Source organism: Tursiops truncatus, chromosome 1 (genome assembly GCF_011762595.2).
Source record: "Tursiops truncatus isolate mTurTru1 chromosome 1, mTurTru1.mat.Y, whole genome shotgun sequence".
NCBI lineage: Eukaryota > Metazoa > Chordata > Mammalia > Artiodactyla > Delphinidae > Tursiops > Tursiops truncatus.
This window is the reverse complement of record NC_047034.1, coordinates 58,516,392-58,533,423: the sequence shown is the minus strand read 5'-3', so window position 1 is coordinate 58,533,423 and position 17,032 is coordinate 58,516,392. Positions and strand designations below refer to the sequence as shown.

At 36.8% G+C, this 17,032-nt stretch overlaps 1 protein-coding gene and 1 long non-coding RNA gene across 6 annotated transcripts in view; one reads left to right on the top strand and one right to left on the bottom strand.

The window, feature by feature from the left end:
• Nucleotides 1–8,397, bottom strand: part of LOC117312105 (uncharacterized) — a 104,739-nt gene extending 96,342 nt beyond the window's left edge. Inside the window, exon 1 of the long non-coding RNA XR_004526245.2 lies at nt 8,062–8,397. This is a non-coding gene — a long non-coding RNA (uncharacterized lncRNA). The remainder of the gene's footprint in view (nt 1–8,061) is intronic.
• Nucleotides 8,292–17,032, top strand: part of GORAB (golgin, RAB6 interacting) — a 92,641-nt gene continuing 83,900 nt past the window's right edge. For all 5 annotated transcript variants that reach the window (XR_004526244.2, XM_073804543.1, XM_004317872.4 and 2 more), the window contains exon 1: nt 8,292–8,420. Coding sequence is in view for 4 of the 5 variants with exons in the window: in XM_073804543.1 (XP_073660644.1) it covers nt 8,360–8,420 (61 nt within the window). In the remaining variant the exon portion in view is untranslated. The remainder of the gene's footprint in view (nt 8,421–17,032) is intronic.

Sequence of the window (17,032 nt, the reverse complement as noted above, 5' to 3'; positions counted from 1 at the left end):
ACCAGAAAGGAAAGAGCTGCACAGGAAAGGAATGATGGAGATCAGCAGAGGGTCCCCTCAAATATGCAGCAGAATAGTGATCAGCACATGCATGTGAGGAAACTGTGTGAGGACAGGGAAAGAACTATCCCAAAGCACCAGAGAATACAGTACACAGCATCCACACAGGACCAGGAATAGGGGCTATTGCCACCAGTCAGACTGGAAAACCTCATAATTTACAGAGCGTTTGGTAGAGTATTCAACAGATTGTTGCCTCAGTAGTAGGAAATAATTAGTCTTGAGTAAACATTTCTCTGGTCACGTCTAACAAATTTTAAAAGTTACAATTCTCAAAAAGATAAAACTATCTCCAAGTAACTTAACTGCATCTCAGAAAAAAGCTCAAAAATATTTATAGGAAAACAAAAATAGCTAACACCCAACATGATAAAATTCACATCTTGAATCAAATCAAAGGTTACCAGGCATGCAAAGAAGCCAGAAAATATAAATCATATTGAAGAAAATAATTAATCAATTAAAACTGACCCAGAACTAACACAGATGTTAAAATCATCAGACAATGACATTAATATTTATCACTACTGTATTCCATATGTTCAGAAACTTAAGGAGAGATACCAAAGATATAAAAAGATCCAAACAGAACATCTATAGGAAGAAACTACAATGTCTGTGTTGAAAAAATACACTTGATGGGATTAGTAGAAGGTTAGACATTGGATAAAATATTTGTGAATCTGAAGACACAACAATAGAAAGTATACAAAATGAAGCAAAAAGAGGAAAAACAAAACATGTTAAAAAATAAAAAGAGCATCAGTGAACTGCAGGAAAACTTCAAGTGGCTAACAAATGTGTAATGGAAGCCCCAAAAGAAGACAGCAGGGAGGACAGAAAATATATTTGAAGAAATAATAGCAGTCTATTCCTTTTTATTACTGAATAGTATTCCATCACATGAGTAAAACACAATTTGTTTATCCAGTTATTAAGCAATAGACATTGGGATTGTTCCCAGTATTTTTTTTTGTTCTTTTTTTTTTGTTCCCAGTATTTTGCCTGATATGAATAAAACTTTTTTGTATATTCAAGTATAAAAAACAAAAACAAAGAAAACCAAAGGCAAAATAAAGACTTTTTTACATATATAAAAGCTGAAAGAATTCATCAACAGTAGACCTTAACAGTACTAGAAGAAATGTTAAGCCTTTTAGGCAGAAGGAAAATTATACCTGATGAAAATATGGATCTGCACACAGAAATGAAGAGCACAGAAATCTGTATCTATATGAGTAAATATATAAGACTTTTTTATTTAAATTTTTTAAATAAATAATTGTTTAAACAAAAATAATAACAATATATTGTGAGGTTTATAACATGTATAAGTTAAATGCATGAAAATAATACCATAAAGGGCAGAAGAGAAGTAGAATATGTATTTGTAAGTTTCTTATATTATATGTGAAGTGTTATAATATTATGTGAATGTCAACTGTGATAAGTTAAAGCTGTATACTATCTTTCTAAAGCAACCACTGAAATAATAAAACAGAGTTATAGATAATAAGTTACCAAAGGAAACAGAATCATTTAAAAATTTTAATGAAAAAGAAGATGGGGAAGGGGAACAAACAACAAAGACAAAGAGAAATCAAAGACTGGAATATTTTGGTTTAAGGTTTAAGGTTTAGCTTAGAGGTTTAAGACCCAAACATAATAATCACATTAAATATAAATGGTATAAACACACTAATTAAAAGGCAGAGGTTGCTATATTGGATAGAAAAGCAAGACCAATGCTGCCTAAAAGAAAGGTACAAGTATGTTAAAAGAAAAAAAAAAGATATACCATCCTAACATTATTCAAAAGAAAACTAGAGTTGCATATTAATATCAGACTAAATAGATTTAAGACAAATATTATCAGGCAAAAGGAGGACAAATTTTATAAGTGGGTCTAATAATCAAGAAGACATACAATCCTAAGTGTTCATGCACCTAATAATAGGCTTCAAGACATTAACGCAATACTGAGAGAACAGCAAGAAGAAATGGACAAATCCAGAGTTATAGTAGGATATTTCATTTCTCATCTCTCAATAAATAGAATAAGTAGACAGAAAGCCAGTAATAATATGGGAGACTTAAAAACCACAATCAAACAAAATTGACCTGATTGGCACTAATAGAACACTCTATCCAACAACAACAGAATACATGTTCCTTTCATTTGCACACAGAATATTTTCCAAGAGAGACTACATTGTGGGGCGTAAAACATATCTCAATAAATATAAAAGGACTCAAATTATATATACTACTTACCTGATCACAATGAAATTAAACTAGGAATCAGTAGTAAGAGAGGACTCTAGAAATCTCCAAATATTGATATTTAAAACTAAACAACAGAACTTTAATCAATGACTCAAAGATAAAATCAAAAGCGAAATTAGAATTGAATGAAAAAACACAGCACATCAAAATTCATGGGATTCTGCCAAAGTAGTACTTAGGAGAAAACTTATTGCACTAAACACCTATTTTGAAAAGGGAAACATTTTAAATCAACAACCTCAATTTCTATCTTAAGAAACTAGGAAAAGAAGAGTAAATAAAACATGAAGTAAGCAGAAGAAATAAAATTCTAAAGATTAGAGCAGAAATCAACAAAGTGGAAAACTAATAAACAATAGAGAAATTTAGTAACACCAAAAGCTGATTGTCTGAGAAAACTGAATTGATAAACCTCTAAGGAGAGTGATCAGATAAAAAGAGACAAGATACAAATTACCAATATCAGGAATTAGAGAAGTGATAACACTGCAAAATCTACAGATATTAAAAGGATAATAAGTGTTGGCGATCCCCATGCCACCCTAAGTTTTGATGATTAGCACTAGAAAGGCTCAAAGAACTCAGAAAAACTGTTATACTTACAATTGCAGTTTATTACAGTGAACAGATACATATTAATATCAGAAAAGGCAAAACACACAGAGAGGAGCCCAGAAGAAATCAGATATAAACTTCGAGTTGTCCTCTCCCAATGTAGTTGTATGGACAGGTCTTAATTCTCCCATCAATGATGTGTGACAACACATATGAAGTATTGCCACCAGGGAAGCTCATGTAAACCTTGTTGTCTAGGGTTCTTATTGGGAGTCAAGTCATGCAGGCATGGAACACCAACATCACTGACTTTAGCTATCCAGTCTCCAGCCCCTCCAGAGATCAAACTGATAAAGTATTGCCCAGAAATCCAGGTAAACAAAAATAGGCATTCACCATAAATCACATTGTTAGCATAAACTATCTGACAAGCACAAAGACCCTAGGCATATAAAGACAATCTTATTGTGAAGGATGCTTAGAGGTTTTCTCCCAGGAGCCAGTCAAGAGCCAGTTATTTCTTTGGAATGTGCAGAGTTTGAACAACACAAACCCTCTGAGCTAACCCTTTCCTGAACAATAAGCACATTATGAACAATTTTATGCCAATACATTCAACAACTTAGATGAAACAAATAAATATCTTGAAGGAAAAACTACCAAAATCACTCAAGAATAAATAATCTAAGTAGGCCTTTATCTATTAAAAAAATTCAATTTGTAGTTAAAAAGTTTCCCAAAAAGGAAAATTCAGATGGCTTCACTGGTAAATTCTACCAAGTATAGAAGGAAGAATTAATACCAATGCTACACAAGTCTTTCAGAAAATCAAAGAGAAGAAAACATTTCTCATTTGGTGAAACCAGTATTACCCTGACCCCAAAACAAGGGAAACATTACACAAAATTAAACTTTAGACCAATATCTCTCATGAATATATGCAAAAATTTTAGCCAATCAAATCCAATATACAAAAAGCATAATGTACTATACTACATCTAAGTAGAGTTTATCCCAGGATGCAAGATTGGTGTAACATTGGCCAGCTGATCAATGCAATTCACCATATTAAGAATCTGATAAAGAAAAATCATATTATCATGTCAATAGGCCCAGAAAACACATGCAAGAAAATCCATTATCCATTTCTGATAAAAACTCTTAGAAAACTAGGAATAGAAAGGACATCAACTTAATAAAGGACATCTACCAAAAAAACCTAAAGCTAGCACCACACTTAATGGTGAAAGACTTTATGCTTTTCCCCTAAGATCAGAAACAAGAAAAGATACCCAATCTCATTTTTCTATTCAACATTATACTGGTGGGTCTAGCCAGTGCAATAAGGCAAGAAAAGAAGAAAAGTCATGTAGATTAGAAGAAAGAAAGAAGTAAAACTGTCGTTTGCAGACAACATGATCATCCAGGTAGAAAATCCAATGAAATCTACTTTAAAAAATGCTGCTACAACTATTAAGTGTGTTGGGCTTCCCTGATGGCACAATGGTTAAGATTCTGCCTGCCAATGCAGGGGACACAGGTTCGAGCCCTGGTCCGGGAAGATCCCACACGCTGCAGAGCAACTAAGCCCATGCACAACTACTGAAGCCCGTGTGCATAGAGCCCGTGCTCCATAACAAGAGAACCCATGACAATGAGAAGCCCACGCACCGCAACTAGAGAAAGTCCATGTGCAGAAACGAAGACACAACACAGCCAAAAATAAAAACAAATAAATACAAAATTAAAAAAAAATAAAGTATGTTTATCATCGTTGATCAACAAAAATTGATTTTATTTCTATATAGTAGACACAAAATATTAAAAATTGAATAAAATTGCTATTTACAATAGCATCATGTTATTAATTACTTACGGATAAATCTGATAGATGTGCAAGACATATATTGAAAATTATGGGATACTGCTGAAATGCTATTTTAAAGGCTTTATAAAATGGCATCTTCTTTTCAGCCTATTTTTTTAATAAATTTATTTATATTTTATTTATTTATTTTTGGCTGCGTTGGGTCTTGGTTGCTGCATGCAGTCTTTCTCTAGTTGTTGTGAGCGGAGGCTACTCTTCGTTGTAGTGCACAGGCTTCTCATTGTGGTGGTGGAGCATGGGCTCTAGGTGCATTGGCTTCAGTAGTTGTGGCTCACGGGCTCTAGAACGCAGACTCAGTAGTTGTGGCGCACGGGCTTAGTTGCTCCACAGCATGTGGGATCTTCCCAGATCAGGGATCAAACCCATGTCCCCTGCATTGGCAGGCAGATTCTTAACCACTGTGCCACCAGGGAAGCCCTTTTTCAGCCTATTTTTAATGTTTTTTATTTACTAAACTATGAGGCCATGGCTGCAACTAGCAATAAGTAACAAATGGGGTTCATAGAAACTCATACTGGAAAGGAATCTCAGAATATATAAGATGTGGAAATGTTTCAGTACTTAACTTTGAAAGGTTTCTTCTTTCAATATTTATGTGAGTGCTCAGTAAGTGTCAAACACTTATACACTGGTAAATAAAAGATGCATCACCTGAACTTGTGGAGATATTAACTAGTAAAGGGAAACAGAAAATAAACAAATGCAAATAATTTAGGAGTTGTAATTAGTGCTAAGTGAAAATAATAAAGAACACAGAAATGTAAAAAACTGGGGTGCTATTTGGATAGAATAGGGTAGTCATTGAAGTCTAAGTGGACATTCAGGTCAAAATCTGAAGCAGAAAGAGCCAGCCAGATAAAGTAAAGATCATTACAGCCAAATGGAACAGGAGTTGGGAACGCCTTGGGTAGGGCAGTATGGGATGCCAGGAGAGACTGGCATGTTCTAAAACTCCAAAGAAAGCCAACTTGGCTGGAGTGTAGGGAATGTGGAATAAAGGGAAAGACAGCACAATGGTCATGTAAGAAGTAGGCAGGGATCGGATCATGCAGGCTCATGTAGGAACTGGGATTTTATTCAAAGGGCAATGGGAAGCTGTTTTACAGTTTTAGGCAGGCTATAGACATTAGATTTTTCTTTTCTAAAAAATTACTCTAGCTTCTCTGTTGGAGAATCAACTGGAGCCAATATAATAGTCTAAGTTGTCACAGATGTTCCCCTTTTGCTACAAACACAAAAATGCTGTACACTACACAACATGTTTTTATTTAAAAGAAAAAATACATCACAGAACTTAAAAGAAAGCAAAAAGAGATGTAGAAAGCAAATCCAAGGGGTACTCTACCTGAACGTGTGCTGGGGATTTGATTCCTAAACACATATGGAGACAAGATCACCGAAATAAAGTTCAGAGTGTGGAAACTCCTAAATTAATTTACAACTCCTAAATTAATTACCATGGTCCACATGGTAACAGAGGATTAGAGAAAACTCAGCCTACTGCTTTGTAAAAGCAGTAAGGAAGACTGTTATCTCTGAGTTTTATATATATATATGTGTGTGTATATATATATATATATATATATATTTTTTTTTAAAGGGCATCTACAGATACTTGAGGCCTGTATCATACAGTGGGGGTTAGATCTAAATTTATATTACAAGTTTAAAAAATTACCTTAAATCTGGTTTAAAGCAAATGAAACTTCTAGGGACCAGCAAAACCAATCTGTAGTCTCTCAATCCAAGATATAAAGGGCTCTCACAGAACTTTTTTGAAGATAAACTCCCAATAAAATATACATTATTTGAAGAAACCAGTCACCATGAGGGAGAGCTAACAGAAACAACAAACAGTAGATTCAGAAGCTTGCAAATTGGAAATTATAACTTTATACAGATGTTGTCTTTTACCATAATCTTGCTCGTGCTTTGGTTCTCATTCAGGGTTAATGCAAAACTTTTTAAAATACCTTAATTTTCATCTCTATTATGATTACGACACTTCTTGAAATCTACCCAAAGTGAGCTAAAGAAAGTTTATGTATAAAATTTAACATGGGGCATACAAGGTGGTTCATTTTTATTAGATGGAACTAGATAGCTGATGCCTGTAAATGGCAAACTGAATTAACTACCAGAATGTACTGAGCCCCATCTACTATTTTGAAGCTAGATTATCTGTATACTTTAACGTATTTAGTCTAGCTTCAAAAACTGGATGAATCTGGCTCCTCCAATCCTTTTGGATAGCATTTTTTTAAATGTTAGGAAAAATGAGTCCACATTTAAAATGAAGAGTTTGTGCACACCTAAATTTAAGAAATTGCTTTTAAGTTTAAAAGCTTAAAGGTTACAAAGAGAATTCCAAACACCCTTCACCTTCTAATCACCTGTTTAAGCTTGAAATATTCATTCCAACTCTTTTCTTGGTGTAGTATTTTAGTTTTAGTCTACTTCTTTATTTCAATTTGTTTAAAAATATTGACACACTAAAACCAAAAGCCACACATGTGATTTTTAAATATAAGCCAAAATAACTCGTTTTAAAAATGCAAAACAGTGAAAAGAGAAACACGAAAAATTAAGTGGTCTCATTTAAATCATCCTGATCTATATGTACTTTGACAACGTTTGCATCTTTTAATCTCCAAAATCTTGCTTAAAATGAGAAAATGGAAGCCCAGAGTGGTAACGTGTTCAAGGTAGTACCAGAACATTGAAATCAGGACTCCAGGCGGGAGAAGCCTAGGAAGTGTTTTCCCATCCCCACAGCGCCGACGTTTTTACATTGTCTTCTCTGAACATAAAAACAGAGGACAGATCATTTTTAAGAGGAGGGATTTAGACATCCCTTAGGAGAAAGGTTACAGATTAGCGAGAATCTTTCACAAAATCGAAGAACCAACTCCCAATCAACAGAAATCTAGGAGTCGCTACAGCCTGGGGGAGACCTGGCTACGCTGTTAAACGTGTCTTGTTCCTTTTCCACTATTATACCCCAGTCCTCTGAAATGATTCTTTATAATTAAAAGCCTAAGTCTGAACATTCTTGAGTCAACTTGCGGGATGATTTCAGCGCAGTTTTGGAAGAAGCCACTACAAGCCACGCAGCGAAACCCTCCACCACCAACACGTAGAGTGCTCCGCCCCAGTAAATTGGAGGGCGCCAAGAGGCAGCTCTGTCCTCCCTTTTCCGCCACCGACTTGTAGTCACTTCCTCACTGCCTGTTTATCTCCACATTTATTTCCATTGCTATTTCCCCCTTTACCTCTTGAAGCGATAACCCAACAAGCATAGGAGACAGGGAGAAAGAGCAGCCAGGTCAGGGGAAATGAATGTCTGCGAGGCCACGATTTCTTCACGCAGTTTGTCCGGCACTGACGGAGAGAGCCTCGAAGAGAGCCGGGTCCTGCTGCAGGGGAGAGGGGGCCTTGCGTCCAGAGCTCGATGCGCTGATTGGTTGGTCAGCCGCGGCCGGGGAAGAACCCGGATGTGCCTGGGTAGCTGTGTTGGCAATTGGGGTTCTGAGGTTTGGGCGTTCTGGGCGCGCTGGCAAGTCGAGGCGGATGGCGCGGGGTTGGGCTGGCTTCTCTGAGGAGGAGCTGAGGCGACTAAAGCAGACTAAAGGTAAAGGGACGGGTCTGCACAGATTTAATTATTGGGTCTGTTAAGGGGAAGGGGCGGGGTTGCAGTTTTTGAGGGGAAGGGGGCGGGGAAAAGGGTTATCTGTGTTAGGGGAAGGAGCTATAAGTGGGAGGAGAGGCTTGAGAGGGCGCCAGAAGTGGATGTGCTTGGAGCCACGGCTGGGGGAGGGGGGCAGGCACAGAGGACTGGGGTCTACTTTTAGAAAAGAGACTTCAGGCATTTATTTCAGGGATTTGACTTTTTCCGGTGAAAGGAAGGGGACTTGGGAGAGGAAGTGACCTGTTAGGGGGATTGCTGCATAGATCAGTGGTTGGAGGGTTGGGGTCTGAGTAAAGGAAGGAGAAGGGGCACACACCATATTAGGTTTGTGATGAATTTATAGAAGCAGGCAATGATTGGGAAAAAGGATCACAGGGGTCTGAATAAATGCAAAAAGTTGGTGCTTTTCATAAGACATCTGGAGTCTTGCTTTCACTTGCCAGGTGATTTTTGCAGTTCTTTCCAACTCTTGAGAGTCAGCAAACCAAAAGGGTCTTTGAGAAGATAGATGTGAAATATCTAGCTACCTATCTACGCCTCTGTCCATCCATCCATCCATATCTACTGACTTTAGTGTAAGCTAAAATTTTGTGCTTCCTTCTCCAGTTTTATAACGTAATCATTGAATGGACTTGTACTATTTTGTTATCTTTCAATGAAGAAATTAAGTTTGCTGATACTTTGTGAGAAACTCTTGGTAATATAAACGGTGCTTTGATTGTGGTTGAAATTTCGTAATGTTCTGTACAGTGATCCTGGTAGTGCACACCTCTTCTGTGAGCTTACACCATTCTTGGTGCCATAACTTATACATTCTGGGAGAAAATTAAATAAGCTCTGCCATGCCTTTAATTAGAGTATGTGAGAAAACTGGATGTTTTCTCAGGTAAGCTTGTGCATTTTTAGCATGGTTGTGAAAATAATCTAGGGCTGACAAGTGGAAAAGGAAGTAAATTTGTAATGTAAGGCCAGTGTAGATTATGTAGATCGAGGAAATTTTGACTGGTCCAGAGACCGTTTAAAACTAAATCATAAAAGTTACACTACAGTTTGTAATTAACTGACATTCCCATGTTCAGATGTATGGAGTACTAGTACCCCTGCTTCTGGTCTGACCAGAAGTTACGGGTATCAGCTTCTGCAATTAGGGATGCTGATATGAACAAGGCCTCATCCCTGCCTTCGAAGAGCTTATAGTCTAATGAGGAGACAAACTATAATATAATGTGATAGTAGATGTTGTACAAGAGCTTGCTACAGAATTAGCAGGAACTTTACTGTGCTGGTGGTTGGGTGGAGCTTGGCACAATTTCACAGAAATTATGTGTTAGCAGAGGTGAGTTTGCCAGGGGAAAGAAGACTTAACGTAGAAGGCTAAATTAAACATTGGGTTCATTATGTGGAAGTAACGTTTCGTACGTTAAGGACCTTAACTTAAAGACCTATCATTTCAGTGAGAGGTTAGAGCATAGACGTCAACTCACTAGTCTTTGATCACCTTAAGAAAACATCTCAGCATCTTTGTATACTCATAGCCAAACGCTGATTGGTATATAGAAGATCTCCCAGCTCTGCCTCTAAATCTTTTTGTCTTGAAGTTCTTATTTATAAGACTAGAACAGCTGAATCTTTAATTTTTAAGGCTCCTTCCAGCTGTTCTCCAGCCTTAAAAATATATTTAGGGCTTCCCTGGTGGCGCAGTGGTTGAGAGTCCGCCTGCCGATGCAGGGGACGCGGGTTCGTGCCCAGGTCCGGGAAGACACATGCCACGGAGCGGCTGGGCCCGTGAGCCATGGCCGCTGAGCCTGCGCGTCCGGAGCCTGTGCTCCGCAATGGCAGAGGCCACAACCACAACTGAGAGGCCCGTGTACCGCAAAAAAAAAAAAATATATATATATATATATATATATATATATATATATATATATTTAAATAACCTATGAAGATGGGGTTGGTTGCCAGCAAAAATAAAGACAAGACTACTCTAGAGAAACCCATATGGGCATTTGGGAAAGTCAAAAAGTTCTTAATAATCTTGTTTATCTTGTTTATAATATTAAAAAGCTGGAAACAACCCAAGTGTTCATTAACAAGGGAGTGGATAAATAAATGGTGGTATAATCATCCACTGGGCTACTATACAGCTAGTGGGAATATATGAACTATAGTCACATGTATTAACATGTATAAATTTCATAAACTTAATAATTATGAAAAGAACAAATTGCAGAAGAATATATACAGTCTGATACTGTATAGAAGTTCAAAATCATACAAAGCAGGTATATTCTTTTAGGAATATAGGAGATATATAAAGAAAATCAAAGGAATGAAACACAAAATTCAGGGTGGTGGGAAGGCAAGGGAATATGAACAAGAAGGGGCAAATACACTTTCAGAAGTACTGAAAATTATGAAATCAGGTTAAGCCAATTTAAGCTGCAGTAACACATATCCCTAAAGTATCAGTTGTTTGAAATAATAAAGATCTCTTTTCCACTCTAGTTTCATGTCTTCCATGGGTTGACATGGTCACTACACACCATGATTTGGTATTGCCATAGGAGTTCACCATGGCAGGAGAAGATTGAGAATTGAGCATTGGGAATGTGTCACTCCTACTTATGTTTCATTTAGCAAAAGTAAGTCATATGACTTGGAGGACAGGAAGTAAAATTATCTTGTGTGTTCCAAAAGAGGGGTAATGTGTCAGTCCTTGAACATCAGTTATGTCTACTGTAGTCATGTTTTATAAAACTGTGTTATGAGTTTTTATACTTCGTACAAGTTGGATGTGTATATGTAACAGAGACATATTATTTAATGTATAGTTTATTTTGTAATGAAAAAATTGTAAATAAACAGTGCTGTCAATTTCTAATTAAAGAAAATATTCACGAATTCTTTTTTTTTAAATTTTATTTATTTTTGGCTGCATCGGGTCTTCGTTGCTGTGTGCGGGCTTCCTCTAGTTGTGGCAAGCAGGGCCTACTCTTCATCGTGGTGCACGGGCTTCTCATTGTGGTGGCTTCTCTTGTTGCAGAGTACGGGCTCTAGGCGCGCAGGATTCAGTAGTTGCAGCACATGGGCTCAGTAGTTGTGGCATGCGGCTCTCTAGTTGTGGAGAGCAGGCTCAGTAGTTGCGGTGCACTATCTTAGTTGTTCCATGGCATGTGGGATCTTCCTGGGCCAGGGATCGAACCTATGTCCCCTGCATTGGCAGGCAGATTCTTAACCACTGTGTCCCAAGGGAAGTCCTGAGTTCTTTTTTCTAGATACTAGTTCTTTGCCAGTTAAATTATGAATATCTTCTCACAGTATGTAATTTATCTTTTAACTTTTATCTTTTAATGAAGAAAGTATTTAATTTTAATATGGACAAATTTGTTAATTCTTCTTTTATAGCCAACGTTTTCTGTATTTTAAGAAATTAGTACCCTACTATAAGTTCTAAAAGATATTAATCCCTATTTTCAATTAAAAGTTTTTAAAAATCGTTTTTATTATAAGCTGTAGCAGATTCAAAACTTTGCATAAAGAAATGTGTTTCTGATGTGTTTTAAAGTGTTGATTTGACATTTAAGTCCTTAATCCATTTGGTGAGTGTTTTGTTTGTTTTTATATGGTATGAAGGATAGAGCTGATTTCATCTTTTCCATATAGATAACCAGTTTTCTCCCGGGTTCATTTATTGAAGAGATCCCACCTTTTGTTGTTGATCTGCTGTGCTACCTCTGTTGTATACCAGTGCTTCAAACATGTATGAGCTTGTTTCTCTGTTCTTTATTCTAATCCATTGGTCGCTTATCTATTCCTGCACTGATACCACAGTGTTTTAAAGTTTTGCCATATTCCTGATAGCTAGTAGTCTAGTCCCCTTGTTCTTTTTCTTTGGAAGTTTCCTTGCTATTCTTGAACTTTTACCCCTTCGTATAAAAATTTTGTGATTTTACCAAATTTCATGGAAAACCCAGTTGAAATTTTTATTGGAATTGCATTGAGTCTTTAGATCAATTTGGGGAGGTTTCACATTTTCACATTGTGAACACTACCACTAACACAGTATGTGTCTTCATTTATTTAGGTCTTCTTTAATATCTTCTAATAAAATTTTAGAATTTTTCCTGTAGAGGTTTTGAACACCCTCTTGCTAGATTTGTTCCTAGATACTTGATAATTTCTAGTATTGAAATATCTTCTCTTTAATTATATTTTCCAATTGCTGCTGACATATGAAGAATACAAACAAGCCAAAAGAAAAATCAACAAAAGATATGAATATATATTTCTTAGTAAAGGAAATATGAAGAGATGCTTATCACCATCAACAATCAGAATTACAAATCAGGACCACAGTGAGATACTACTTCATACCCATTTGATTGACAAAAATCAAAGTTTGATACTATTATATATTGAAGAGAAAGTGCATCCACAGGATCTTATACGTTGCCAGAGGGAATGCACTTTGGAAAGCAACTTGACGTTTCTCCTAAAGTTATACTTTATGACACAACAGTTCTTAGATGGTATCTAAAGTAAATTCTTGTACCTATACAAGAGGAGACATTAAAATTAAATTAGCATTAAAATTGAATGGCTAAAGCAACATGAACAATATGGATGAATATTGGCAATATCATATTAAGTTAAAGAAGATTACATCCACCATGACACCCTTTATATAAAGTTAAAACAAAATAAAATTTTAAAGAAATATTTGTAGATGCAGTATGACATAAAAAGCAAAGGAAGGGAATGATCAACACATGATTCAAATGATGGTTGTCTTGGTAGGAGAAAGTAGAGCTTAAACTCAGCCTCTTGGATTGATTTAACCCAGAAATGTGTTTGTCTTTCTATTTTTCCTTTTTAGGGTTATCTAATCTTTAAATTTCTTTTTAAATTAATAGTGGTGAAAATACTTCTAGTTCACTTCTCTTCCCAATATATTCCTATTGCCGTTGTTTTTGGATCAGACCAAGTGCTAGTTCAGCATTGAATTGTGAGAAGTGTTATGTCACTCCTGGGTCAGAGCAATTAATTGCTGAACCAGGACCTTCCTGAGTTCTCTTCTCACCTGCCATGGGGGCTAGCAACACTAAATGGCTGTGCAGTCGGCCTGGTGCCCTAAGAGACTGATTAGCAGAAAGATGCTGCTGGCCTTCAGTTGGCACGTGGCATTAATGAGAAATAAACCTTTGTTGTTTAAAACCACAAAGATTCCAGGGTTCTTTGCCTCTACAGCATAACCTAGATTTTCTTGATTGATGCAATTCCCTGTATTTTACATAAAAATCTGAATTTTTCTGGTGAAAAATCAAAATGTCTGATAACACTGACCTAAATTTTTTAGTGACAGCTGCCATTTTTAATGGCTAGAGGTGGCTGTGGATTGCCCCCTTTAAACTGTGCTTGTGCTCCCAGTTTACCACAGTCTTCTGGGTACTTGCAGCCCCCAATATAAGTATGTAAAACAGTATGTTCCTTTTTTTTCCAGTTCTTCCTAAAAACCTAATTTTTTTTAAGAGCAGTTTTAGGTTCATGGCAAAATTATGAGGAAGATACAGAGGTTTCCCATTTACTCCCTGCCCCCACATGTACATAGCCAGCCCCATTATCAACATCTTCCACCCGAGTGGCACATTCATTATAACCTACATTGACCCATCATTATCACCCAAGTCTATAGTTTACGTTAGGGTTCACTCTTGGTGTTGTACATGCTATGGGTTTGGACAAATGCATAATGTCATGTATCTGTCATAGTATACGGAGTATTTTCACTGCCCTAAACATCCTCTTTTCTCTGCCTATTCATCCCTTCTCTCCTCAATCCTTAGCAGTCACTGATCTTTTTACTGTTTCCATAGTTTTGCCTTTTCCAGAACGTCATATAGTTGGAATCATACAGTATATAGCCTTTTCAGATTGTTTTCTCTCACTTAGTAGTATGCAGTTAAGGTTCCTCCATGCTCTATGTGGCTTGACAGCTTATTTCTTTTATTTTTAGCATTGAATAATATTCCATTGTCTGTGTGTACCACAGTTTATCCATTCACCTACTGAAGGACATCTTGGTTGCTTCCAGGTTTTGGCAATTACGAGTAAAGTTTCTGTAAACATCCATGTTCAGGTTTTCATGTGGACATGAGTTTTTATTGCCTTTAAAATACCAATGAGGGGCTTCCCTGGTGGCGCAGTGGTTGAGAGTCTGCCTGCCGATGCAGGGGACACGGGTTCGTGCCCCGGTCCGGGAAGATCCCACATGCCGCGGAGCGGCTGGGCCCGTGAGCCATGGCCGCTGAGCCTGCGTGTCCGGAGCCTGTGCTCCACAACGGGAGAGGCCACAACAGTGAGAGGCCCGCATACCGCCAAAAAAAAAATAATAAAATAATAAAATAAAATAAAATACCAGTGAGCACGATTGCTATATCCTATGGTAAGGGTATGTTTAGTTTTTTTTTTTTTTTGCGGTACGCAGGCCTCTCACTGTTGCGGTCTCTCCCGTTGCGGAGCACAGGCTCCGGACATGCAGGCTTAGCGGCCATGGCTCACGGGTCTAGCCCCTACGTGGCATGTGAGATCTTTCCGGACCGGGGCACGAACCCGTGTCCCCTGCATCGGCAGGCAGACTCTCAACCACTGCGCCACCAGGGAAGCCTGAGTATGTTTAGTTTTGTGAGAAACCACCAAACTGTCTTCCAAAGTGACTACCATTTTGCATTCCCACCAACAACGAAAGAGTTCTGGTTGCTCCACAACCTCACCAGCATTTGGTGTTGTCAGTGTTACAGATTTTTGGCCATTCTAATAGTTGTGTAGTGGTATCTTGTTTTAATTTGCATTTCCCTGATGGCATGTGATTTGGAATCTTTTCATATGCATATTTGCTGTATGTATATCTTCTTTGGTGACAAGGTGTCTGTTAAAGGTCTTTGGCCCATTTTTTAATCAGGTTGTCTTCTTGCTATTGAGTTTTTAGAGTTTTTTTGTATATTTTAGATAACAGTCCTTTTTTGTCAGATGTGTCTGTTGCAAATGTTTTCTCCCAGTTTGTGACTTGTCTTCTCATTCCTTTGACATTGTCTTCCACAGAGCAGAAGTTTTTAATTTTAATGACATTCAGTTTATCAGTTATCTCTTTTATGAATAGTGCCTTTTGGTGTTATATCTAAAAAGTCATTGCTGTGCCTGAGATCATCTAGATTTTCTCCTGTGTTGTCTTCTAGGAGTTTCATAGTTTGGAGTTTTGCATTAGGTCTATAATCCATTTTGAGTGAAAGGCATAAGGTCTGTGTCTAGATTTATTTATTTTTTGCTTGAGGATGTCCAGTTGTTCCAGCCCAGTTGTTGAAAAGAATATATTTATTCCATTGTATTGCCTTTGCACCCTTGCCAAAGATCAGTTGACTGTATTAATATGGGCTCTGGGCTCTCTGTTCTATTCCATTGATCTCTATTCTGTTCTTCTGCTGATACCCACTGTAGCTTTATAGTAAGCATTAAAGTCAAGTAGTGCCAGTCCAGCTTTGTTCTTCAATATTATGTTGGTTATTTTGGGTCTTTTGCCTCTCTGTATAAACTTGAGAATCATTTTGTCAATATCCATAAAATAACTTGCTGGGATTTTGATTGGTATTGTGGTGAATCTATAGATCAAGTTAGGATGAACTGACATTGACATCTTGACAATGCTAAGTCTTCTTACCAATGAATATGGGATATCTCTCCATTTATTTAGTTCCCTGATTTCATTCGAGTTTTGTAGTTTTCCTCACAGATCTTGTACATATTTTGTTAGATTTATACCTAAGTAATTCATTTTTTTTTTAGTGCTAATGTAAACGTTACTGTGTTTTTTATATCAAATTCCACTTGTTCATTGCTGCTAGGAAAGTAATTGATTTTTGTATATTAATCTTGTATTCTGTAACCTTGCTATAATGACTTATTAGTTCCAAGAGGTTTTTTGTCATATGTTTAATCCTTAAGTGACCTGATTTGTTGTTTGGGAGTTTAAAAGTTAGCATTTTTAATCTCATAGGTAGGTTCTGTGAAAATGCAAAATAAAATGGAAGCTGCATTACTGACTTTCAGAGGGATATTAATAATTCAGCTAACAAGTGTAACTGAAAGGTAAGCAGGCTCAGTGACATTTTCTGATGGTGTGAATAAAGATCAGTAGCCAAGAATAAGTTTCTGTTGCAAGATGTAGGACTCTACTTTGTGTTTCTGTCTAAAGTCAACAATGACATTTTACTTTTGATTGTATGTCTTTGAAAATATTTTCTTTAATTCTTACACCAACTCCATGAGATAAGTAGAGCAAGTAAATTTTCAACCAGTTTGACAGATGAAGAAACTGAGGTATGGAATAATTAATTGACTTGCCTAAGGTTACTGAGGTGTGGAGAAAAGCAACACCAGAACTTTGACTCCAAAGCTTTTAACTCTCCTTTGGGAAATTTAAATATTAAGCTTATGTTGTTTCAAAGGTCAATATGCAGGATTTAAAAAACACACTTAGTTCATTTATTAGAACTTATCATAGT